This window comes from Pollicipes pollicipes, unplaced genomic scaffold (assembly GCF_011947565.3).
Source record: "Pollicipes pollicipes isolate AB1234 unplaced genomic scaffold, Ppol_2.1 Scaffold_4295;HRSCAF=5057_pilon_pilon_pilon, whole genome shotgun sequence".
In the NCBI taxonomy this organism is placed as follows: domain Eukaryota; kingdom Metazoa; phylum Arthropoda; class Thecostraca; order Pollicipedomorpha; family Pollicipedidae; genus Pollicipes; species Pollicipes pollicipes.
In genome coordinates this window covers 42,395,966-42,420,777 of record NW_023596461.1, presented here as the reverse complement: position 1 = coordinate 42,420,777, position 24,812 = coordinate 42,395,966, and the positions used below count along the sequence as shown (strand labels likewise).

The 24,812-nt window shown below is 55.6% G+C and overlaps 1 protein-coding gene across 1 annotated transcript in view; it reads right to left on the bottom strand.

Moving 5' to 3' along the window:
- Nucleotides 1-315: 315 nt before the first annotated feature.
- Nucleotides 316-24,812, bottom strand: part of LOC119097140 (uncharacterized) — a 46,022-nt gene continuing 21,525 nt past the window's right edge. The window contains exon 2 of the mRNA XM_037220196.1: nucleotides 316-2,761. Within this exon, the coding sequence (XP_037076091.1) occupies nucleotides 2,496-2,761 (266 nt within the window). The 3' untranslated portion in view covers nucleotides 316-2,495. The remainder of the gene's footprint in view (nucleotides 2,762-24,812) is intronic.

Sequence of the window (24,812 nt, the reverse complement as noted above, 5' to 3'; positions counted from 1 at the left end):
GGTAACCTCCCATATCAGAGGTGCCACTCATGCAGTGTTCGTGGATGTATATAATTTGAAATTCAATTGTCCTAACTCCCTACAAGCTCTTGAAATATTATCCTGGACCGACGCAAGTCGAATGTACCTTGTAACTGCTTTCCTCGTATTGTTTTCACTGCGCCTATGTCTAATGATGTTAGTAAAACTAAAAGAACGTCGCAGAATATAGACACACTTTGTTTTTTTCGGAGACGGCACACGATTGGTGCGAGACCTGGAGTTATAATCGAAGAAACACATAATTACCAGATATTATGTCATATATATATATATATATATATATATATATATATATATATATATATAAATATATATAACAGCATGCTAAGCTAAGCAAAATTCCCTAACTAATTTTCAATTTGGCACATTTAGCCTGGCTTGATTTTGGGTCACCTGACTTAATCTGATTGTACACAATGGATAAATCGGTACATGACAGTGACCAGTGTTAACAATACACATTCCACGACAAACGTGCCTTATCTGATCTTCACTGCAAAACAGCGATTTGGATGACCTCGAAAAAGAAAGGATCCGCCACAGGTAGTGTCACCACAATTTTTACTGAGCGCTTGCGTCCAAGCATTCTGACTTACCTGCGGACCATACACTTTTAAGCGATTCACGAGAGATTACCGAAAACAACTCCCAAGCTCCTTGTCATGCTAGGGCTAATGCTCCTGAGAATTGTGATTTTTTACCGAATTATGGTAACTTCCAAGTAAACAGTGTCACACCTCTTCCACCGGTGCAAGCATTCATAAAAGTTTGTCTTACCTATACTTCGAGCTTGAGTCTCGACAAGCCCCATATCATGTCAGAGGTCGGAGAGTTCATTAAATTTGATCAAGCAGCTTTTGTCAAATCACATAATGCAATGTTAGATCAAACCTTCGTATGACTCTATCAGGCGACATCCCATTGATGAATCGCCCAGGGGAATCACCAGTTGATATTTTACCAAAGGCCGATTGTGGTGGCAAAAAGATAAAAAGAGGTAACAAGAAACGTCAACAGTTCGGGGCGATTTCGGTCAAAACAACAATCTATGCTAGCGCGTGATAAACAAGGACCAGCTTTCGGGTGGCGCAGTCATAAACAGCGAGGCTATGCCATGCAGCCCGGCGTCCAGGTGCACTTCAAGCTTCGCAGCAGCATAGTCAGTCTGTTTCACTGTCTGTCTGCGGTACGTCGATGACTCAGTGCGTCGTTAAACAGCTAGACTCACAAATACAAAAAAAAAAATCAAACGAGGCGAGTTCCATGGACGGTGTGTCATACTCCTGCGACTACCAGGAGACCGAAACAAAACAGGATAGAGCATCAAGCAGCAATCTTAACAATTTGATGTCAACATGAGTCGGCTCATGTGACTATTGTTATTGTCGCACTCCTTTTCCATACCAATTTTTTAAAGGAAAAATATGATAATAATCTGATGATATCCGCATAAAAAAGCCTAGGGTGCTTTGCTTCTTCCTCGAATATCACTCAAAAGGCCTCACGGAAATCTTGAAAATAGTCCCCATTGACCAACTTGTGCCTTTGTCAACCAGATGCCAATGCTTTTCTGTTTGGACAGCTAATTGATGACTGAAAGATCGTTCACAATTTTTGCTGACGGTTTATTTCAGAGATAACGTATCAACTGAAACTCTCGGGGTAGCTTTTCGCCACCATGATTTGTTCACGATCCGACATAGACATCCTCGACGGATAGAAATGTGTTTCCTGCAGAGATGCGCCTGAGAACGACAGGTGCAGCGCAGAGGTCCCGCGAGATTAGCTTGTCGCCGGTGATTGGGCACTGATCACTGACCAGTGCCGTCCACGACAGACGCTCATCACCCAGTGGATATTTCGAAACGCCTGAAGCTGTGAACAAGTTGTCCAATTTTCATTTGTTTCGCGCAAAGCTGTTGATTTATTTCCAAACCAGCGAACACGCACGTCACCGTGACATTCGCATATCCCGGCATTGTCAGGGCATCTAACCACGCACGAGTTCCTCGATCTTCCCCTATCTTTCTCCGGAACCAATGCGTCCGATCTCGCCAACTCGACGTGCAACAGATAGCTCTGGATATTTCAATACACGGACTGCACTGTGTCTGCAGGAAATGTGCACTGAAAATACACGCAGGAAGGACGTGGGTACTACTGACGACATGAGGTGAAGACCACTGATGGGAGGACATGGGGACCACTGATAGGAGAACATTGGGACCACTGCCTGAGGGATCGGGAACCACTAACTGAAGGAATATGCTACTCTAAGACGTTAAATGATACGCTGGGGTAAATGACATTATGCACGAAGCTAATCTACAAAATGATATCGTCACTTCCCTATCTATCTTCGCACCGTCTTGTCACAAGCCTGCCAAAGCTCTCCTCCATCAGCAACTTCGAACAAGACGTCAATCCGAACCCGTTAGCTATGCACCCGTTGCCTACTGAGAACAGTCACCGTCGTTCTCCTCGGCTGCCAGTGTGTCTTGCGACCTTCGATTGAGGCCGTCAGTGACTTGCTTCACACTGTGGACGTTCGACTCACCTTGTACGGCGATGGCCTGCTCCTGCAGTAGCCGCTTCAGATGTTCCGTGTTCTCCAGCAGCATCTTGCGGAACTCGTCCTGCACGACATGCCGTATGCCGTGCTCCCACGGCAGGGAGCAGCACGAGCTATTGGCGGCGCACAGCTCACCCGCCGCCGCTCCTGGAACGCAGGCCAAGGTCAGTCGGTCGCACAACCCACAGCCACCGCTCCTGAAAGGTAGTCCGTGTCATAAGAAACCAGCCAGACCAGGATCGCCCGCAGCTCCCGATGTGATCAATATCAGGCGGCCTCGGGGACAGCCATCCCGTGACGACACGGGCTCCGTCTGCCCTGGAACAGGAACCGGCCCAGCCCAGGTTTGAGACCAGACCCAAAAGTAAGATTAGGATCAGGACCGAAAGGAGCCGTGACCAGGACCAGGAGCAGCACGAAACTGGCACAAGATCCGACCCAGACTGGGTCTGGCACTGAGGTCGAGGTCAGGGCCTAACAGAAGCCAGGATAAGATCCCAAAACAAGATAAGACCGGGACAAGAACCGGAACCAGAACTAGTTGCCCCGGACTCGCGACCTTGCATAGCTCGGTCGACTCCCCGGCTGGTTAACTGCTGCAGGTTTATCTCACCAGGCAAGCGAATTCGTATCCGTGACGCTTTAATGGCATCAATAACGCACGACGACGCCTCGAAACGAATATGCCTGTTTGCCATTCAAGGCCGGCGGCCGCGCGCCCTGTTTTGGCACCGGTGGGTGCCGCCGGGGCGCGCCCCGCAGTGGCGGGGGGGGGGGGGGGGGGGGCGTGACGTCCCGGAGCCCAGACGGCCGGCGCCGTCTGCAGGCCACGATGACGCGGCTCGGGAGAGGGTCCGGGTCATCGGGTGAGGCTGCGGTCGTGAGCCCTGGCCGTGCAATGTCCGGCGGTCCGGCCAGCGGCACAGCGCGCAGCACAACGCCAGGCGCCATCACCGCAACAAACATTTACACAGGCATCAAGCAACAACAGCAGGCCGAGCCTCAGAGCAGTGCTCGTCACGGGCTCATCAAACATATCACCCCGACCCGGCCCGGGTCCATGGACATTGAGCCAGGACCCGACCCGGCCCGAGTCCATGGACATTAAGCCAGGACCCGACCCGGCCCGAGTCCATGGACATTGAGCCAGGACCCGGCCCCGAGTCCATCGACACTGAGCCAGGACCCGACCCGGCCCGAGTCCATGGACACTGAGCCAGAACCCGACCCGGCCCGAATCCTTGGACATTGAGCCAGGGTCCATCCCGGCCCGAATCCATGGACATTGAGCCAGGATCCGACCCGGCCCGAGTCCATGGACATTGAGCCAGGGCCCATCCCGGCCCGAATCCATGGACATTGAGCCAGGACTCGGCCCAGTCCCAATCCGTGGACACTGAGCCAGGACCCGGCTCGGGCCGTTCTTTACGTGGCAAGGAGGCCCATGTGTGGTCCGGCGCACAAGCTTAAAACGAAGCAAAAAAAAAAAAAAGAAGAAAAAAACGTGAGCAGTCCTTTAGAATACAACTTTTGCTTATTTTTGTGTCATGTTACAGTATATTCAGTTGCGTTGTACTATGTGTTAAGCATCATTTTGTTTCATGGATGTTTTTACACCATGTGGCACTGAACAAATATGTTCGGATGTGGAATAAAAACAAAGGTTTTTCCAATGGTTTACGCTGATGTAACTTACAGCTCCGGGTGTTGCAAACAGTGAAACGTGTAGCTTTTTTCTGCCGTTTGTTAACATGGATGCAAGCATGTCAAAGAACTACATTACCTTTCCTTGTCGCAAGAAGTGGACCTCACTGCATGTTACATTCTGCACCGAACTGGGAAACACGGGCGAATGGGATGCCGTGGGTTGGAGCGACAGAAGGGTACAAAGCGAACTATCCCAGCACAGATATCAAACGACAGCACTAGCATGCAACGAAATCAATCATACCGTAACGCTAATCACCTTCGGTCACGCAAGCAAGCCCACAAACCTCCATGGCACCAGTGATTGAATAAGTGCTGGTTTGAATGACCTGAGTTCAAAGGGCCCAGCTGTTTCCCGATCGAAATGTGGCCACGAAATAGCGGGCCCGGAAACAAGCATGCAACCGCCTTACGTGCGCATGGTGGAGAATGAGTACTGTAAGAGCGCCTTACTGTATTCTGATGAAATTCGTCCCATTTATGATGAGTCGTGCCAGAACTGAGGGACATGCCGTGACGGCAGGCGACAGACAAACCGACCAGCTCAGCTCGGGCTGCACAGAGTCGACCCGAGCCTTTCCTCTAGCTTTTACTCTGCAATGCTTCCGGTGGCCTGAATGGATAACGTTCTATTTCATTCTGCAAATTAGACGCCACTGCACATACCAACTAAATACAAAGTTACGAAACCACTCTAACGAAGTTGTGAAGAATTAGAGTGGTAATTTCCCACCATCAATCACCTCACTAACGCGGTATTTACACCCTGATTATCTGCGCGGCATAACTACCAGCCTAACTAGAGCATCTCTAATGAATGCACGTCATCTTGTGACTTGCCTAGATATTGCTACCGGATATCTTATTCTGATGTAACCACATGTAACCACACACAGCCTCCTTTATCTAAACAGAATATTTCATGCTGAGTTTCTAAAAAAAGTAACAACCTGTCCAAAAAAGTGAAAAGGCTTCCCAATTCCATTTGAGCTTCGGTTTTCTGGGCATTGCCTTTTTGGAAAGCTCTCTCCCAAAAAACGATCGACAAGTCTTCGTGCCTGAATTTTTAAACCTCAGCAATAGCGCTATAATTCATAGCCCACATGCTTTCACGTGCCCACCTCGGCGTCCTGACCCTGGATGTTCAGCAGACGGCGTATCTGTTCAACCCGCCGCGTCAGCCGACCGACCGGTGACGCGGGGTCGACTCAGCCCATGGTGTCGACCACGCGGCCGGCGGCATGTGGCCGGCAGGGACGGACGGCCCTCGACCGGGCTCATCTAGCGAGGTCACGCAACCGGCGGCCGTCCCGACGGTCCTTCGGAACCGGCGGCGAACCCTCGTGATCGGCGGCGAACCCTCTGGACCGGCGGCAAACCCTCTGGACCGGCGGCGAACCCTCTGCACCGGCGGACCGGCGGCGAATCCTCGGGACCGGCGGCGGACCCCTGGGACCGATGGCGGGGCGGACCCCCATGACCGCCGGCGGCTCCTCGGGACCGGAGGTGGCCCCCGGCGTGGGCCCAACGCCGACATTCCGCAGGCAGTCGGGACGGCGCCGTCGCCCTCTGTCGGCCGCCACTCGGGCTCCCCAGGGACGGCGCCCGAGGCGCGGCGCGCCGGGCGGACCGAGGGGCGCTGCCCTGCAGGCGCGGCGGCGGACAGCGACACGGTTCGGCCAGCGCCACCGTCCGCGACCGCTGCACGTCGGCGGAGCGCCAGCACCAGGCGGCCGCGATCACCAGAGATAGCGGCCAAGGCCGGAGCGCTCTGCAGCCGGCCGGCGAGGCGCAGCCTGTAACGCTACCCGCAGACTGTTTTTGTTTACTGGCCGTCTGAGCATGACGGTCAGGGTTGGCCGGACTACTGAGGACTGCCGACCAACGAAAGACGCGAGGCGCCTGCATCCCAACTTGCCACTGCCTGATGCTGACTAACCGCGCACGTTTGCCTCCCGACCGATGACCACCGCCTTCTGACGACGCGTGCCTGCCGGCTGATAGCTGGTCACTGATACTTGACACGTCTGCCTCCTGTCCAGTGGCTATTGCCTAATGACTAATGCCGTCTACCGATCCACGGTCAGTGATATCTGGCGCCTTCCTAATCAAAGGCTACGGACGTCTGGCACATGCCCACTGACGGCTGACCACCACCAACTCCCAGCCGGCGGAGCTTTCAGCTGAGACCGGTCCAAGATGACGGCGACAGTCACCTCTTCATAACCTACTGTTGACAGCAAAAAGCAGATCTTGCTGCTAATGAGGCGATAATGGATTGCTGCTAACCATGGCGACGGATGACTGATTGCTGGGGACTGACAACTGAACGCTGACAACTGACCTGACTGACTGAACTGACTGACTGACTGAACTGATTGACTGACTGACGACCGGGTGCCTGCAACTGATAACTGCCTGATGACGCCTGATGGCAAGCGACTGACGACCGCCTCTGCGCCAGCGGGACGAGGTCAGATGCCTGATGGGCAACGTCATCATCCTCTGACAGCCAATCGCTCACCCTGGCACGTTTCACACGTCTGTAAAACATGGACAATTTGCTACAGAAGCCAGTTTTGACAGCTGGGCGGAGGCCCAGGCGATGGATAAAACTTGGATCTGTCATGACCGTTAACCCGAGATCAGCTCGTTGCTTTTTCCAGAGTGTAAGCCAAGTTCAAACTCCTCATCGTGGGTGTGCACACATGACGATCGCCGGGGGTGCTTGCCTCTTCCGTTATGTTAATATATATATATATATATATATATATATATATATATATATATATATATATATATATATGTATGCACGACTAAATAAGTGGATCAAGAACATGCAGTGTTTCCCCCAGTATTGGCAAACCGTCGTGTCGGTTTTTTCCACATCAGCGCTGTTCACGAATGTTCCGCACTCGTGCGGAAAACACCATCAATGTTTCAAGACGCAAATCAAAATCGGGTGAAAAGAAAATTATACAGGAACTGAGCAAAAAGTCCTCACTTTGTCTGGTCAGCCCCTCTGAGTCACTTGGAGAAACAATCGTATCCTGCACGATTGGCAGCAGCGGCGCTGCCAGATCTATCCACCGGTAACGTGCGTGTGTTTTACATCCCTCTGACAGTGGGGTGCAGCAGCAGCGGCGCTACCAGATCCATCCACCAGTAACGTGCGTGTATTTTACATCCTTCCGACAGCGGGGTGCAGCAGCAGCGGCGCTACCAGATCTATCCACCAGTAACGTGCGTGTGTTTTACATCCCTCTGACAGCGGGGTGCAGCAGCAGCGGCGCTACCAGATCTATCCACCAGTGGCGTGCGTGTGTCTTACATCCCTCTGACAGCGGGGTGCAGCAGCAGCGGCGCTACCAGATCTATCCACCAGTAATGTGCGTGTGTTTTACGTCCTTCCGACAGCGGGGTGCAGCAGCAGCGGCGCTACCAGATCTATCCACCAGTGGCGTGCGTGTGTTTTACGTCCTTCTGACGGCGGGGTGCAGCAGCAGCAGCGCTACCAGATCTATCCACCAGTAGCGTGCGTGTGTTTTACGTCCCTCTGACGGCGGAGTGCAGACTTCTGAGCGGCAAAGATGGCGCACATTTCCTCTAAACGAAGCTTGCAGACGTCACACCAATGAGGCGGGCAGCTGAGGATGACGTCACCGATGACCGGCGCGCTGCCGCGAGCAGGCAGCATCTGTTGCTCACCGAAACCGCCGGACGCCATCAGGGCCCGTTTTAGAGCTGCCCGTACAAGGGCGATACACCGCCTGAAGGACGTCGCCGAAAGATTACACGGGCCGAGAACAATACAATAACGATTAGAGTAATTGGGACATTACTCACCGGGCCTAACCATGCATAAAAAGCATCACTAACGGCGCGAATGCCACTTTGACATTGCTTGTCGGATTAGTGGTGTGGACAATTTAGGAGCCATTTAGAGATAGCAGTCGCACGGTGAGGACTTCTGCAGATAAGCATGGCATCGAGGGCAGCGGCTGCAGACGCTGTAGTGGGGGGGGGGGGGGGACAGGCGCTGATCCGCACCCGACTGGTCACCACTGTCAGCATTCAGTGCCTGTCTTTTGTGCAAAGCTACTCTGCTGCCATTCCAGCTAGTGATGGATTTAAAGCTGACCAACACTGCCAGTTTTAAAAATCCGTCCTACCGCACGAACCTAATACGACCATGTGTGAAGTTGCGGGCTTGTAGAGAGAAGCATTGTTAGGAACGGCATGTACGATCTGAAAAGCTGTCAGGATTACTGAGTGCCATTTCAAGGCACGAAGGAGCTAAAGGTAGTTAGGGCCTTGTCTCTGTCCGATGGAGCTCATTACTAGTATTCTTTTATGCTGGCACATAGCCATAGAAAGCACACCGACCGCAAGAAGAGAACATGCAGCACCCTTGCCTCTCCAACGTCAACAACGCTTTCTTAGCAGTGACTCCGAAACTATGACGCATCTAAACGGAGGGAATGCGGCCATTAGAAGGAGCACCCCTTCCAAGCGCCGCAGCCACGTCATCCGGCAGCCTGTCCCGAGTGATGGCACACAGCTGACACATTCGGGCTCTTTATGACGGAATGGCCGTTTTTGCCGCGGCGCCGGTTCGGTGACGTCAGCGCCAGCAGCGGGCGACTAGCACCAGGTTTGCACGCTCGGCTGGGTCAGCGTCGGCGCCGCCGCCCGGCCCGGCCCCCGCCCGCCGGCCACCGCCAGCCGGCTCGCCCTCGGCTGGGTCAGCGTCGGCGCCGCCCGGCCTGGTGTCCACCTGCCGGCCACCGCCGGCCGGCTCGCACTCGGCTGGGTCGCCAGCCGACCGCGCTGACACGTCGGTGATCAGCGCTGACACGTCGGTGATCAGCGCTGACACGTCGATGATCAGCGCTGACACATCGGTCACCAGCTCTGACACGTCGGTGATCAGCGCTGACACATCGGTCACCAGCTCTGACACGTCGGTGATCATCGCGAGACCGAGCGTCATGCGGACGGCGGAGACGACGGGCCTTCGCACGCATGCGCCGCGCGCCCCTCCACCAGCTGGCTGAGGCCTATCTTAATGCAATCATCATGTTGGCCGCGGCGCGTTGGGTGCTGAGCTTCCGGTCTGCCCGCGGAATCCGTCGGACAGCGCGGATAACCAGGCTATCCGTCAGCGGACGGATAGCCTGGTCCGCTGACGGCCCCACGGACCGCCACCGGACAGCGCGGACAGTCTGGTCTGAGGCCCTATCTGGAAACCGGGTACCGCTCTTTATAATATGGAAATGCACAAGTTTTGCGAGTCGGGGGGCGAATCGCTAATTAAACCATTCCTGCTTCTGATCGATGGCTAGGCCTCAGCGGCGACCATCGCTTGTATCAGCAGGCGAGACGTGATCGGCCTGGGCCGGGCTACCAAGTGTAACGTGATGTCGTCGGCTCTGAAGACACGATAGTTTTTCTATCAGGTGATGCAGTTCAGCAAAAACCCTCCGGTGGCGCACCCTGATATAACTTTTAATGTTTGGACTGATATATTTTATGATGCGATGCGATGCCATCGCTATCACTCATACAGGAACAGTCCATTCAGCGACATTCAGTGCTGCCATCCGTCGAAAATAGTGTCGCCGCCACAGCAGGGCACGACATCGCATGTCAGAATGACATCACTTGTCATCTTCACCCATCGATCGATATCATCGATTAGGTGAGATTCGAAGGTCACATTTCACTGTTCATGATGACTTTGCCATAAGATACACAAGATTGTTTCTCACTTCGACACGTTATGGTAACTAAGACTTGCAGGGAACATAATGCAAGTGCAATCATATCCCTGGCACGGGAACACGCACCTGGACGGAATTCATCGCCGTTACACCGCACTATCGCACTGATTCAATCCCATTGCATTGCAAGTCCGAATTCGACTGACTAATGCGACAGTATGGACGGTTTCACATCCCGTCCATGGACCAGCGAACGGAGATCGCCAAAATACGCTGCCACAGGTGGCGCGGAGCCGGCGCCTGCCTGTTTCTGTCCGCGTTTGCGGGGGTGTTCAGCGGTCGGCACGCATGGTGTTGTGTCGGTGTCCCTCATTGGCCCGCTGCCAGAGCTGTCGGTGACCCTGATTGGCCTGATTGATCTGTCAGCGCGTGCGGCGAGTGGTCTTAAGCCGCCCAGTCTTGGGAACCGTTTCAATCGCGCACTCAGCCGTGAGGAATCTTGGGCTATAATGCATGCATGTTGCACGCGTATTTGGCGTGCAATGCGTACCACCCCTGACGTGGCGCAAATACGACTGCGTTTAGCGCTGCGCGGGGAGGGGGGCGGGGGGCTCCAGCCCCTCACCCAACTTTAAGACGAAAACGGGTCGAATCCGAAGAGAATCGTTTGTTGACATGCCATGGGAAAATTTCTTCATTTTCCATTGCTGAGTCCTCAGACTTGTTTTACGAAACTATACCCCTGGCGCAATGTTTCCCGGCCGAGTAAAAAACAACGTTGCCCGCGTAAGAACATTGCAGGCACTGGAATGCTGCCGACTGCTGTCGAGGAGACAGACCACTTGAGCCGCTCGAGCTGGAGTGATGTGCCAAACTTTCATCAGCAAACGGTGCCATGAAGACCGAAATATCTTCGTCTAAGCCCTCAAGGAGACCATAATCAACGGAAAGCTCAGCCTGTCCAGGAATGGGAGACCGACATCACGAAGTCCAAACTGAGGGCCCGCAAACATCCGGTAAAATGCGTCATATCTACTCAAAGCGGCCTCTGGGGTGCAGGAGGATCCAGACGGACGGCTGCTGCTTCCGCCGCGCAACCACCAAGGCCAGACGAACGTCATACTGCACACTGCCGGCCCAGACGTACGTCATACTGCACACTGCCGGACCAGACGGACGTCACAATGCACACTGCCGGCCCAGACGTACATCATACTGCACACTGCCGGACCAGGCGGACGTCACAATGCACACTGCCGGCCCAGACGTACATCATACTGCACACTGCCGGACCAGACGGACGTCACAATGCACACTGCCGGCCCAGGCGGACGTCATACTGCACACTGCCGGACCAGACGGACGTCATACTGCACACTGCCGGACCAGGCGGACGTCACAATGCACACTGCCGGCCCAGACGTACATCATACTGCACACTGCCGGACCAGGCGGACGTCACAATGCACACTGCCGGCCCAGACGTACATCATACTGCACACTGCCGGACCAGACGGACGTCACAATGCACACTGCCGGCCCAGACGGACGTCATACTGCACACTGCCGGCCCAGACGTACGTCATACTGCACACTGCCGGACCAGGCGGACGTCACAATGCACACTGCCGGCCCAGACGTACATCATACTGCACACTGCCGGACCAGACGGACGTCACAATGCACACTGCCGGCCCAGGCGGACGTCATACTGCACACTGCCGGACCAGACGGACGTCATACTGCACACTGCCGGACCAGACGGACGTCATACTGCACACTGCCGGCCCAGACGGACGTCATACTGCACACTGCCGGCCCAGGCGGACGTCATACTGCACTCTGCCGGCCCAGGCGGACACTGGCCGACCGTCAGCGGCGCCTGCCACTACAGTGGTGCTCCGTCACAGTTTATCGGCGCCGCGGTTCGATCGTCTTCACACCGCCTGCTTATTTGCCCGTCTGGCGGCTGCGCGGCGGCGGCAGCAGCGGCGGCCGACACCGCTGGCACCGCTGGCAGTCGGACCGGCGGGCGGCCACCGGGCCCTTCCGGCGCCGTCCCACGTGGCGCGGCTCGACGCCGCCCCCACCAGAAGAGGCGGGGGGGAGGTGGGGGGGGAGGGGGTGTATGTGGGGGGGGGGGGGAGGTGGGGGAGGGGGGTGTATGTGGGGGGGGGGGCGTCACCACTGACCCTGATCACACAACGGCTCGCTGCACTACGCTGCACCGCGCTCCGGTGCCGCAACTGTACCGGAACCATCGGTGTGCCGGCACTACTCGCGTGCCAGCGCTTCATTTATACGGGCGCCGCAGTCATCCGGCACTGCAGCCATACGGGCACTGCATGTATACCGACGGTGCATCATCACCCAATGCACTGCATGGGGTGAGACTGCACGGCCCGGCCTGTACAGACAGCGGCCAAGCAGATGCACGGCCGCTGCCCTGCCGTTGATCCGGCGTGTTATCGGCACGCGTGTCTGGTCGGACTGCCCCGTTAACTCGGGTCTATTGGTCCGTTGTCCTGCCCGTTACCGAGGCTCGGTGACAGCCGCCCCCGCCCCCCACTTTCCAGGTATTCAGGCACCGGCGCCGGCACCGGCGCCGGCGCCGGCCGCCGGTCCGGCTCCATCTCACGGATGCACACCGCGTTACCGATGCAAATGAAGGCATGTGATTCGATTAGGGCCGCGGCGCCGGCGGCCGGTCGGCGGGGCGCGAGGTACGGCCTTGCAGGCGGGTACGAGCTGGCCCGTCCCCGGCCGAGCCGCGGCGCCGGCGGCCGGTCGGCGGGGCGCGAGGTACGGCCTTGCAGGCGGGTACGAGCTGGCCCGTCCCGGCCGAGCCGCGGCGCCGGCGGCCGGTCGGCGGGGCGCGAGGTACGGCCTTGCAGGCGGGTACGAGCTGGCCCGTCCCGGCCGAGCCGCGTCGCCGCTCTAGTCGGCGGCGCTAGACGCTCGCCGGCCGACACACTGCTGACTGCTGACGGGCCCGACCGATAGCCACATCTGCAGTCCTTAGGTCCGTGCCGCGCCGTGGGCCGGTACAGGGACGGAGACGAGCCCCAACCTTTGGGGCTGCGAAGAGGCGAGAAGCGGAAGTGCTCTATTACGGTACACCACCGGACCAGGATGACAGAGCACGGTCAGAACTTGTGTCGGGCTCGCCTCTCACGGACCACCAACACCGCCACATGACTGACGAAGCCCTGCTCCGGCCAACTGCATACGAGGCGCGCGGGCCAACACGTCGATACAGGTCGCTGCACCCCTGCTAATGAGCCGCCGCGAGACCGGGTGAGCGGCGGAGACCGGACCACCGGGCTGTGCGGCCAGCGATTCCCCACCCGACCCCCGCAGCGCCGCCGGGCCGGACCGGGGCATTCCGCGGATACCTGGGCAGACCACCGGTGATGAAGACGCCGCCGACGCAGCGGGACAGAGCTCGCGACCCTGGGTGGTCGCCGGCCGCCGGCACCGGGAGCCCCCTCCTTTCGCCCCCCCCCCGCCGCACAATAGGCCGGAGCCGACCGCTGCGCGCGCAGTCATTCACTGGTTGCCACTTCACAGGTGATTACCTGGTGGTCGCAAACGACAGGCTGCCGACCGCCAACGCCGCCGCACGATCAGCTCCGGTCACGCTCCCCCGGTGAGGTCTGTGTCGCTGCTGTGATCAGCTCCGGTCACGCTCACCCGGTGACGTTTGTGTCATCGCTTCGATGACAGATGCCCCGTGTATCGCATAAACACGAAAATCGACCCGCCTTAGTTTCAGACTCTCGACATATCTGTTGTGTTTACTTCCAAAAGTCGTCCTAATCCTGCAGGTGTTAACAAAGCGTTGACCTCTGCAACACCAGCGGCGCGCGGACACCTGGTGAGCACGCGGTTGGCAGCCGGTGCCGTGGGAAGGCAGCGCTGGCTTGACCGGTCCCCTCAGCATCGTGCTCAAACAGCGCCCTTTCTCGCCAGCCGACGCGGGACGCTCGTGAATCGGGCTCCTCACGTGGAACCGATCGGATGGCGCGGCCAGCGACGGAGATTTGTCGTCATAGCAGGCGGGCAGAGGAGCAGGTCATTGACGTGATGCTAGGTTTTGTCAAGCTTGGGAGGAGGGGGGGGGGGGGGCTGGCCCACAGCCCCGGAGGATCTCCATTTCTGGTTCACGAGTGCAACCATCAGCTGACCGACAAGAGCCGTGAAGCGGCCTTGACAGCGAACCGGGAGCCGGAGCCGGAGCCGGAGCCGGGGTCCTCCCCCGAGGCTCGGCAACACTAGGGGTAGGAGAGGGGCAGGGGAGGCAAACACGCGGAGATGAGCGGCCCAGCAGCCGTAGACAGCCAGGGGAGTCGGCACCGGAGCCGTCCAGAGGGCCGCGAAGCAGCCAGAGCCGGTCGGAGAGTCAGTTACGAGACCACCGGCTGAAGGCCCCGCCACGCCGCGCCGTCAAACGTCGTCCACTGGCGCCATGGCTGATGGGCTGACGTCACGAGACGGATGACGTCACATCACAAACAAGTTGGCGTCGGGCGGCGCTCGTGGCCGCTATTTATACGCGCCCACTTGGACGTGTATCAAAAGCGCCGCTCAGGTGCAACCGAGGTGGCCGCGGCGGCTGACAGGCAGCGTCGTCCGTGAGGCGCCACTGACGGCGCCCAGAAGCAGCTCCAGCTTCGCAGTCAACAAACCCGAGTCGGGCACGAGCCTGCTCATTTGGTGAGGCGAGATTGCGTTTATGTGGTGTGAAATTCCGGCTGATGCCATGCTGCCAGATACAGCACCACCGCTGGTCGAGCGCAGCCGCAAACGCCGGGCGCTGTTGCGGTCGCCGCTGCTGCGTCGGGTCAGCGGGCGGCGCCACGCCATGGGTCCTGGTAGCGGGCGGCGCCGCGCCATAGGTTCACGGGAAGCAGGACCGCAGAGTCATCCAGTGAGGCCGCCGCCGCGGGCCTCACCAGGCCTTCTGACCGCCGGATCCGGCGGGCTCCAGACCACTGGCAGCGGGGCGCGAGCGGCGGCCGGCGGCCCCTGGGAGTCGACCTGGGCTTCCGTCTGCGCACATTGTTAGCAGCGAGCAGTCCGTTGGGGCTGTGGCGCGGCGGCTCTTGACACTTCAACCTCACCCCATTAGCGGTCAGCGGCGGCCGAGCTATCGACTTAGCGCCAAAGGAATTCTACACCGACGCGAGCTGCGCCGCTGGCCAACCGAGCGCGTTGGCCAATGGCGCACGGCTGAGCCAGCTGGCCTGCCGCCAGAGCGCACCGGACGCTGCGGCCTTTACCTCGATTTTCGACGGCCGCGAATGGGGCAGGTGAGTGCTAAAGAGCGGCGATGAGAGCGTCCGCCTGGGCGATCCCACAGACGGTCAGGGAGTACGCTGAGCAGCGTGCCGCCCACCGGCCGGTCGGGGCGTCATCAGAAGAGCAAGGGCGAGAACGCGACCGATCGATAAGGGCGTCATCAGAGGAGCAAGGGCGGAAACGCAACCAGTCAGCAGGGGCCTCATCAGAAGAGCTGGTCAGGGATAATGTTCACCACGGCCCACAGAATGGACAATGAACACGTTGGGATTGGGCCTCCCTTGATGGGAGAGCTCCGAGCGCCCGACAGGCTCCAGTTCCAGGTGGTGCCAACGCAAGGCTCGTGGGCTGAGGTTACGTGGGAGGGTTCGTCTCGCACTGCATTCACTTCCTCGTCGTTTACAGAATTAGGATCAGGAGCGGGATCGAGACTTACCCAAACACCTTGTCAACGTCCATGCCACGGTTCGCGCACCAGGCGCTGCATGGGTAGACAATGGAATGCGACAAGCATGGCGGAGGACACACCAGCTTTTGTCGAAAAAATTGGTCATAATCCTGATGTTTCGTATTGCAGTATGCACATTTTTGGGTCTGTGCACCAATTTTCCCCAGCATTCTCCATTTTTAGTTGCAGACAATAAGTGGCGTTCTTTATTATCATTGAATGAGTAATTGTCATTCTTTTTAATCGCTTGACCACAAACCGTTTGTTTCGATGCATGACTGATCGGATCATTGTCCGGCGGTATTATACAGTAATATCTATGCTGTTCTGGTCCTCAAATAAGAACTGTCACACCGACGGTCTACTGCCGTGTCCAGCCGCCGGCCCCCAGGAGCTGCATCACGCCTCTTCAGCCGGCAGGAGCTGCAGCAGCACCTCCAGCTCTCAGCAGCCGCGGCAGTATCCGCGACCGTGTCCAGCCGCCGGCCCTTAAGAGCTGCATCATGCCTCCCCAGCCGGCAGGAGCTGCAGCAGCACCTCCAGCTCACAGCAGCCGCGGCAGTATCCGCGCCCTTGTCCAGCCGCCAGCCCTTAAGAGCTGCATCATGCCTCCCCAGCCGGCAGGAGCTGCAACAGCACCTCAAGCTCTCAGCAGCCGCGGCAGTATCTGCGCCCGTGTCCAGCCGCCGGCCCTCAGGAGCTGCATCGCGCCTCCCCAGCCGGCAAGAGCTGCAGCAGCGCCTCCAGCTCACAGCAGTCGCGGCAGTATCCGCGATTCAAGACGTCGCAGTGACCTCCCCAGCACGTAGGAGTGGATGAGCGTTCTTCAGCTGGTCCGACCCACAGCGTGCCTGCGGCGGTGTCTGCCCCCCGACCTGGCCGTGTCGACCGTGTCTGGGCGGAGCGGAAGAGCCGCTGTGTGCGCCGGTCGGTGGCGCGCCGCCGCCGCGACGCTGCCGAACGTCCCTGGCGCACAGCACAGCCGTCCACCGCAGCCAGACCTGGCCGATAGCCGCGCGGCGGGGGCCGCGGCAGCACTGTCACGTGGCTCGCCGCTGCCCCGCGCGTGCTGGATCACCAGTAGAGTACGACACAGCGGGCGTACGGCTGCCCTGGTAATATCACACAGTTTTGAGCCTTTTGTGGTGTATGTGCGCAAAACGATGGTTTCCTGCTTTGTTCATGCTCGAGGGTTAAAGCACTAAGGGAAGCAATAGACATCGACGGGCATAAAGCCAGGCGAGGTATGCATAATGCGTCCTGGAGCGCCCAAATCTCTAAATAACATCCCCATCGCGCCTATCATGCTGCGCTGCGGCAGCTCTGCAGCTTCGCTGGCCGCGCTCGCCGCTCCCCGAGCCCTGAGGCTGCGGGCCGGGCGGCACGTCATGACATCAGCAGCTGAGTCAGCGCGCCGAACCGCTCCCCTCGCCCCAGCTCGCCGGGGCCACTCCAGCCGCCGCCGCCGTCGCTGCGGGACCTCGCAGTCCATGACCGTGGTCTGCGGCCTGTAGTCGCGGGAAAGCCACGGGCCGCCGCCGCTGGGAGTCAGCCCGCCGCCGGCGGCGTCGCCTCGCGGGCGGCACCCTTCGCCCGCGGACACCGTGCGCCGTCCCGGGGCACCGCCGTGTCGGTCTGCCGGCGGCGGGCGGCGATCGATGGGACGGTGTGACGCGGAGGGAAGCGCCGCGGCTCCCTGCGGGTCGCGCAAGGGCTGACGTATCGACAGCGTATGGGTCCGTCCGCTGCGTCGGCCGGCGGTCTGCAGGAGCGCCGGACTCGGCCGCTGCCGGGCTGCCCCACCCCGGAGCACGGGAGGCAGCCGCCGGGTCGCTGAGCGCGCCAGCCGCCGGACGGCGTCCTGAAGTGCCGCGCTGCCGCGCCAGGCGACCCACATCGTGACGCGATAGTTTATTTGCGATCCGCTTCGCGGCCGGATCAAACGTTTGCACAGCCTATAAGTGGCGAGAGGCCAATTAAGGAGGCGCTACGTATGGTTGTAGCTTTTCCACCAGATTTCACATGGCACTCGATGCACCAAGGTCGGACACGTGATCGGTGTTAGCCTGTTGGCCGCGCTCCTCGAGCCCCCTGGCTTGCTCCGCGGCCCTCGGCCTGCCGGCGGCGCTGCTCGGGCTGTCCGTCCATGCTGGCGGCCGGGCCGCCTCGGTGGTCGGCGAGCGCGGCGGCGGCGGCACCAGCGGCGCAGCGCCGGGGGCGCACGCCAGCGCCAGAAGCGCCCGAGTCGGAGCAGGGTGTGTGCTCCGGAGGCGGAGCCAGCCGACCGCGGCAGCTGTCGCCGTCCACATTATCCCCCGCCACCTTTGAACAGTGCGTGAGCAGCCACCGCTCCGGGGATCAGCCGACAACAGGCCTCAGTGTCTTCGTGGCGTCCAGATTTCGTCAGGGACATCCCTTGGCCGGTACAGTTGCGGACGGAGTACCGCCTTAAGCACAGAGACTATGCTTCCTTTAGGACTGGTGGTGCCGATTAATTAATAAGGAACTTCATTAATCCGGGACGTACCTGAAGCTTACATAACACATATCACGTGTGAGTGCCTGATGCCAGGACAGCGATATTCTTAGTAACGTTAGCACATAGGGAATGCGGATCAACGGCGGTGCAAACAAACTTCACGCGCTGGAGCGATGATGCGAATTATACAGGGAACTACGCACGCCCTCGGCGTAGTTGTCAAACACCATCCTACATGAGTGCTAATGGAAGAGAGTGGAGTGGGCAGTGAGCATAATAACGTGCTGCTGCCGGGAATTATACACGGTGCCAAGCTCGCCAGACCATATATCGTCATATAAGAATTATACGCGTGACCAAATAAACCATACGCAAAACAGCGACTGATGAAACTCTGATTCTAATGCCTCATTTAAGACAGTAATCAAAGAATCATTCACACCAGCACGGATATATTATATGTAAGTTGATGGCAGTTGTATGGCTAATAAGACCAACGCGTGAAAGTTGATGGAATATCAATTAACCCACGCCCGGGTGGCCGGTTGAGCACCTTTCGCTCAAGTGCGAGTTAATTTGACCCCCGTGAGATATAGAAAACTAAGACAGGTAGATGCATACAATTCACAGGATGAAAAGGTCTGTGTTTGAATTTATTTGTGTCAAAATTTGAGGTTTATAGGTCATGAACTTTCAGTCAAATAAGGTCAAAAAGTCAAATTCCAGACTGATGCCCAAAGTGCCCCTAGACATTCTCGTACAACCACCTTAAATCTAAATGTCCCTAAGCAAACGGCCACTGGTTTTGATTTAGGGTCAGTGATCTCGTTTGATGTTTAGAAGGTCATGATGGCCAAAACCCTATGAGAATGCTTCCATTTTGGCATTTAAATAAGCGTCAAGTGTTACGCCAGACGGTATGTTCCTATAAAAGTTGATCTGGATCATTTGATGTCAGTGATCTACTCTCACCTTTAAAATGTCTATGGAACAAGTTTTTTGCGGTTCCTGTCAATGATCAATTCGAAATGGGCATTAGAATCTACCACACACAGCAAGTCCTTAAGTAAAAAAAGCAGATCCATATTTGGCCTTTGTCTGCCCTTCATGCCTGATCCTACGGCAACGAACTTTGTGGTAATTATAAATTCAATTGTTTTATTGCATACCAAAGTATGTCACAGATGTATGGCTTCGTCTAGCACTCCGTTGTCGCGTCAGACTGAACGATTCCCTGGAACTGCCCTTCGCTGGCAGCAACGAACTACCTTTGACATGCCATAGATCAGCGACATTGCGCGGTGCATCCAAATGTAATATATCTGACGCTCCGCTGCCAAACTGCCCACAGCTATGTCAAGTTTGGCGGGGCTGCGCCTCGCCGTCTGGCGCTCCGCTACCAAACTGCCCACAGCGATGTCAGGTTTGGCGGGGCTGCGCCTCGCCGTTTAAAAATAATTGTCGACAAACCTTCGGGGGAGGGTTCAATTGACCCCTACCCGAACGCGTGTGGTAGTGAATGCGATGTTGAAAGCCGGTACGCGTCCTTCAGAGGCGCAACCAGAACGTTGCGCGTGCTCGAGACACGCTCCGGACGCGCGTCAAAAAGTCCTGACATCATTAACAAATATGTGACCTCTTCCCCATTTCAGACACAGGGACAGCTTTGGCGCCGAGCCCTGACACGGGTCGGGGCAAAAAATTGTTCGGAATCGCATATATAATGTAATCAAAATGCAGACAAGGCTGAGCTGAAACCGCAATGCGAACGCGAGGAAGACAAAGGAGCTTAAATCGGGAGCCAAAACGGCTTGTTCTCTGTATTATGTCTAACGTCCAAATGCCCGCAAAATCATCCAAACTCCAAAAGGATAAGAAAGCTGCAATCGTTGAACCACTGTAAATCGTTCACCAAAATTCGAAATAATTTGCATGCATCAAAACATGGACCTAACTCACCTTATATTTTTATGTTCTAAAATAATGCCCGGCGTAATCGGCCATTGTGCGGCAGCGAAAACCAAACCTATTACGGCCTCGCATTCGTGTCAGCGCAAATAATGGAGGCAGTGGGTACATCCTTAGAACCCCCAAAAACTAACTAACCAATCCGTCTTTTTTCTTTCTCATACATTTTCATGTTCACGACACGTTTCAACAATGATTATCTGATGCCTGCACTTGGTCCCAGAACTCCCTTGGTGCATTTTGGTCTCGGGTGCACCAAATACTACCATATTTTTATTTCGTGCAACCTCCAACCGTTTGGAAGGCTTTGACGAGTACCACGCATTCCAAAACAAGATATAAATTTACTTTATGAGCTGCGCCGAATTCACTTGATCCAATATGCCACATTTAATGACACTTAAAACTCGGCTGGGTCGCCCGCAACGCCATTCCGTAGCAGGCTTGCTTTGTACGCTTGGCACGTGATCGTACGATCCCTCTAATCCACTTACGCGCACGCGACACTCCATTCTCTATTGTTAGGCATGCGATCACTTCTCTCAAGTTACTTTGCTTGATCGCATTAACAGCAGACAGATGGTAATCACCAGGTGAGAGCGGTGTTAGCACCATATACGGACCGTCAGCGAGGACGGCGCACGGATACCGGACCATCGGCAGCCGACGGCAACGCCGCTCACGACACGCCACCGATATTCATCTCCTGCTATACATATGTTCCGGATTTTAGGTCAGATCAGCCAGTCAGAAGTCAGCCAGAGGAGCCGCGGGCGGCACTGCCAGCGGCGGGCGGCGATTCAGTAAGGGTAGCGCCAGCGAGGGAGCTCGGGGGCGGCACAGGCAGCGGCGGGCGGCGTTTCATTGAGAGGAGCGTCAGAAGTCAGCCAGGGGGGTCCGGTGGCGGTGCTAAGGCAGAGTACACCCATCACTGTGATCCACCCAGTCAGACAGCTGTCCCGCTGGTCCATTTGTAGCATTCTGCACAATGTTCTGATGACTGGAGCAGCCGGACGCGATGCTCGCCGCGGCTCAGCGACACTTGGCATTCATTCCACGTCCGGCGGTGAGCCTGCGGAGCGGCTGGCATGATCGCATCACGGTCACCGTCTCAGATGGCTGCTCCTAAACTGCAGTCGAGGCGCGCTAAATGTTGTAAGTGGTCAAAATGTGGTGACAGTGACATGACTCACCATACTGGAGTGTTTCTGCTGACGCCGAGTGCGTTGGCGGACGGGAGGATGGTATAGAACAATAACACGGATGATGTGGAGTAAACCCACGTCTTAAGTAAGTATTGAAGTCAGAATAATTCATCACTTAAATGATCATCTACCACTAAATTTTGTTTAAATACAGTGTAGACAAATAATTTTATTTTTTGGATAAAAATCTTTCCAGAAATACAACGGAGGGCTCAGGCTGAACCGAGATTTTGGGCAAAACATTTAGCTTTGAGCTCTCGTGCCCATCAGCCAGCGATGTATTCAAGCACGCATAACCGTCGCACACAGAAGTTGAAAGTACGGATCAGGAAACCGCTTAGTCTTGAGGACTGCTTTAAAAACTGCTTTATTCAAAGACGAGGTCAACACTTAAATCGTACTAGAGCTTCAAAGCGATTTTTTGCCAGGTCTAGTTGGTGAGACACAGTTCTAAAGAAACCTTGCTGATTGATATCACATATGAATTGCATGACTGCCATGGCCAGCAATAATCATCCACGGAAAGATAATCATTCAACTTTATTTAAAGGTACCTATGCATTGGGAAGCTGACCGAAACGTACGTAACTTTCAGGATTTTCTTCCTGAATGCAGCGAGTAGGCATATCTGTAGGCTTACATCGTGGACCTTTCCATATTTAAGCAGTAGCTCCACGAGTTATTTACTTTGTATCGCTTCGGGGAGACCGTTACCATTAACAAATACGAAGAGTTATAGTGTTTTGCGGAAATGTGGTGTTTCGTCAGAGAGAATTTCACCAAGCTCCGCTCGTTAATAGCTGTTCTCGCGTAATCTCCTAGTTCTTGTAATTATGTTTTGCATCGGAAAAGTCAGTGTGGTGTGATTATAAATGCTTATATCTCGATACATTTTGCTGCGTCTTTTATGCCGTCAATATGAAAAATGAACCAATGGAAGGTGCTGCAAATTGCACCGAAACATATGCCTTTTAGATCGAACAACTTAGTATTTTTCCGACAAAAACAGAACAGTAGCAGTGCACCGCTCTTGAAAACATGTGTTTCCTGCCACATACTACTTTCCGGTTCTGTAGCATTGTAACCAGTGGTAGAAGTCTTCCCGCCTTACCCTACCATTAAATGGCCAAATCAAATTACGTGAGACGATTTTCTTCTGAAATGCTTTAAATACTGCGCGGCGGCGGCAGAATATGCACACCATTTTGTCCCTTGCGCAACTGCCGGACGAGCACGACACTTACACCTTACCGTTTGCAGCCTGCGCTTTGTAAACTGCCACATCTTAGCGGTTTTATAACTACATTTCAACCTCTTACATTGCTATTAAATGGTTTTGAAAAGACTTGCTGTTCCATGGTTATAAAACAGTACTAACAAATTCCACCATATGAGCAGAAACGTCCGCTTGATAAGGATTGCATGGATTTGTGTGGTTGTTCATCATCATCTAGAAAAAGCGGTGCGTCTCTCTCGACCATGTATCGAGAAATGAATCAAACTAAAAATCGTGATTACCTGCAAAAGGAATTAGATGCGAGGTTACTCTTACAAGCTACTTTGATGCAAGTGTTGTCGCTCGTCGAATAATGAATGCACTGATGTCTATTGAATGAATGCTTGTTTGAATGAATGAATATTGAATGAATGCTTAGTTTGCTATTCACCCTAAAATATGTGAATGCTATGAAGAAGGCGAACAGCTTCGTAAACACACAGCTTACATGCACAGATGTATGCAACACAGAGGAACTGGAGCTTGGGATCCAACGCATTTCGTGTCAGCTCGTCAACAGCCTGTGATTGAAACAATATATCATTTTAATCAAAATTACGACTTCTGTGCTTTGGGCCGACAGCTTTAAAATAAGCAGTGTTAGCTTTCTATTCCAACGATATCCTGATGCCCATTAAGGCAAAAAGGCGCAGACACGCCTGCTTAGAATTCCGTTATTTCTAATGACTGCAGTGTTTCCCGTTTGATTTATTTATGACTGCCTTACAGTTCACCAAGCGCCGCAGAAGCCGGTCTGTCGATGATGGGCTGGGAGATTTCTGCCCGCCGTTTGCGCCGGAAACAGCTACGCTCCATCTTGACACGGACTTAAGCGGTAATCACTGGTCTGGTGGATAAGCTCTCCGCGCCTGGGCCGACTCTGAGCACGGCTCTGAGCACGGCTCTGAGCACGGCCGGTGCCGGCCGCGTGGGTGGTGAGCCGTGCCAGCTTACCGTTCGGCCGCGGGCGGTCGATACGGAGTGGGCCAGTGCGCCCCGGCCGCCGACGCCGGCCCAGCGTCCGCCAGCGCCGCTCCAAATCGGTCTCGGCTCGACACGGGCCGACCGCTCGAGCCGACCCCTCATCGGACGCGCCAGCTCCAACATCGCTCAATGAGCCCGATACAAACAGGCTCGGGCTGCAGCAACTGCATGCGAAGCGCTCTGAGAAAACCTTTTGAGTGGTTTGGCCATTCGGGTTCCACGTGGAAGAGCCGGAGCAAATACGAGGGCCATGCATCATCCGGCTTCCGTGAGCCGTGCATTACCCGCGTGGCGATGCATTGGAAACGCCATTCACCTTCTTAGGCATTGAGCTCCCACTGACTGAACCGTCAATGTTCGTGACATTACTCAACTGACAATGACTTGCGTGAAATGGCAGACGACATGCCAAACACGCAATGACTACGCACATCACAGTTCCGAATCGTAGACTGCACCTTACTACTACGCCTAAAGGTCGCACCAGCATGCACCTTGCGGTGGGGATGGGTCCTGAAACCTGCTGCGAAGATTGGTGGGTGTCACGCGGGCACGAGCCCTGCTGTGTGTTTAACACCTCTAGCACTGACTGCCACCACGTCCGATGCAATAGCCACTTCGAGAGTCGAGTGTCTGCAATGAGGGACTGTGTTTTGCTTCCGTCTCATATCAATGAAAAAAATGTTTCTGTTTCAAAGCTCACCGAATTTGGCTCCCTTCCAACCGGCTTGCGATTCTGGCCATTGCTTTTTATGTCATTATATGTCGTTTCAGCTACGCTTCATGGGTGACAGTGGTTGGTGTAGGTGGTGTAGGTAGGTGAGACAGTGGTTTCATATGTAACACCATGGACTATTTGCATTTGCACTTGCTCGAAATCCGTTCACGGGTGGCTTTGAGCTTTTCGGTCCATGATAGCACCATGAGCTCAAGTATTAAAATACGCACGCAGCTGGAGGAAAAGACCTATTCAATGTGGTGATTTGACACAAAAGAGTGCAAAGTGTCAAAACGCATAGGGACCGCAGTCGCGCGCAGTATCACACACAGGACGCTGGCGTACAGTAAGACAGGCCACGTGTAGCCAGGGGAGATATTTACATGAGC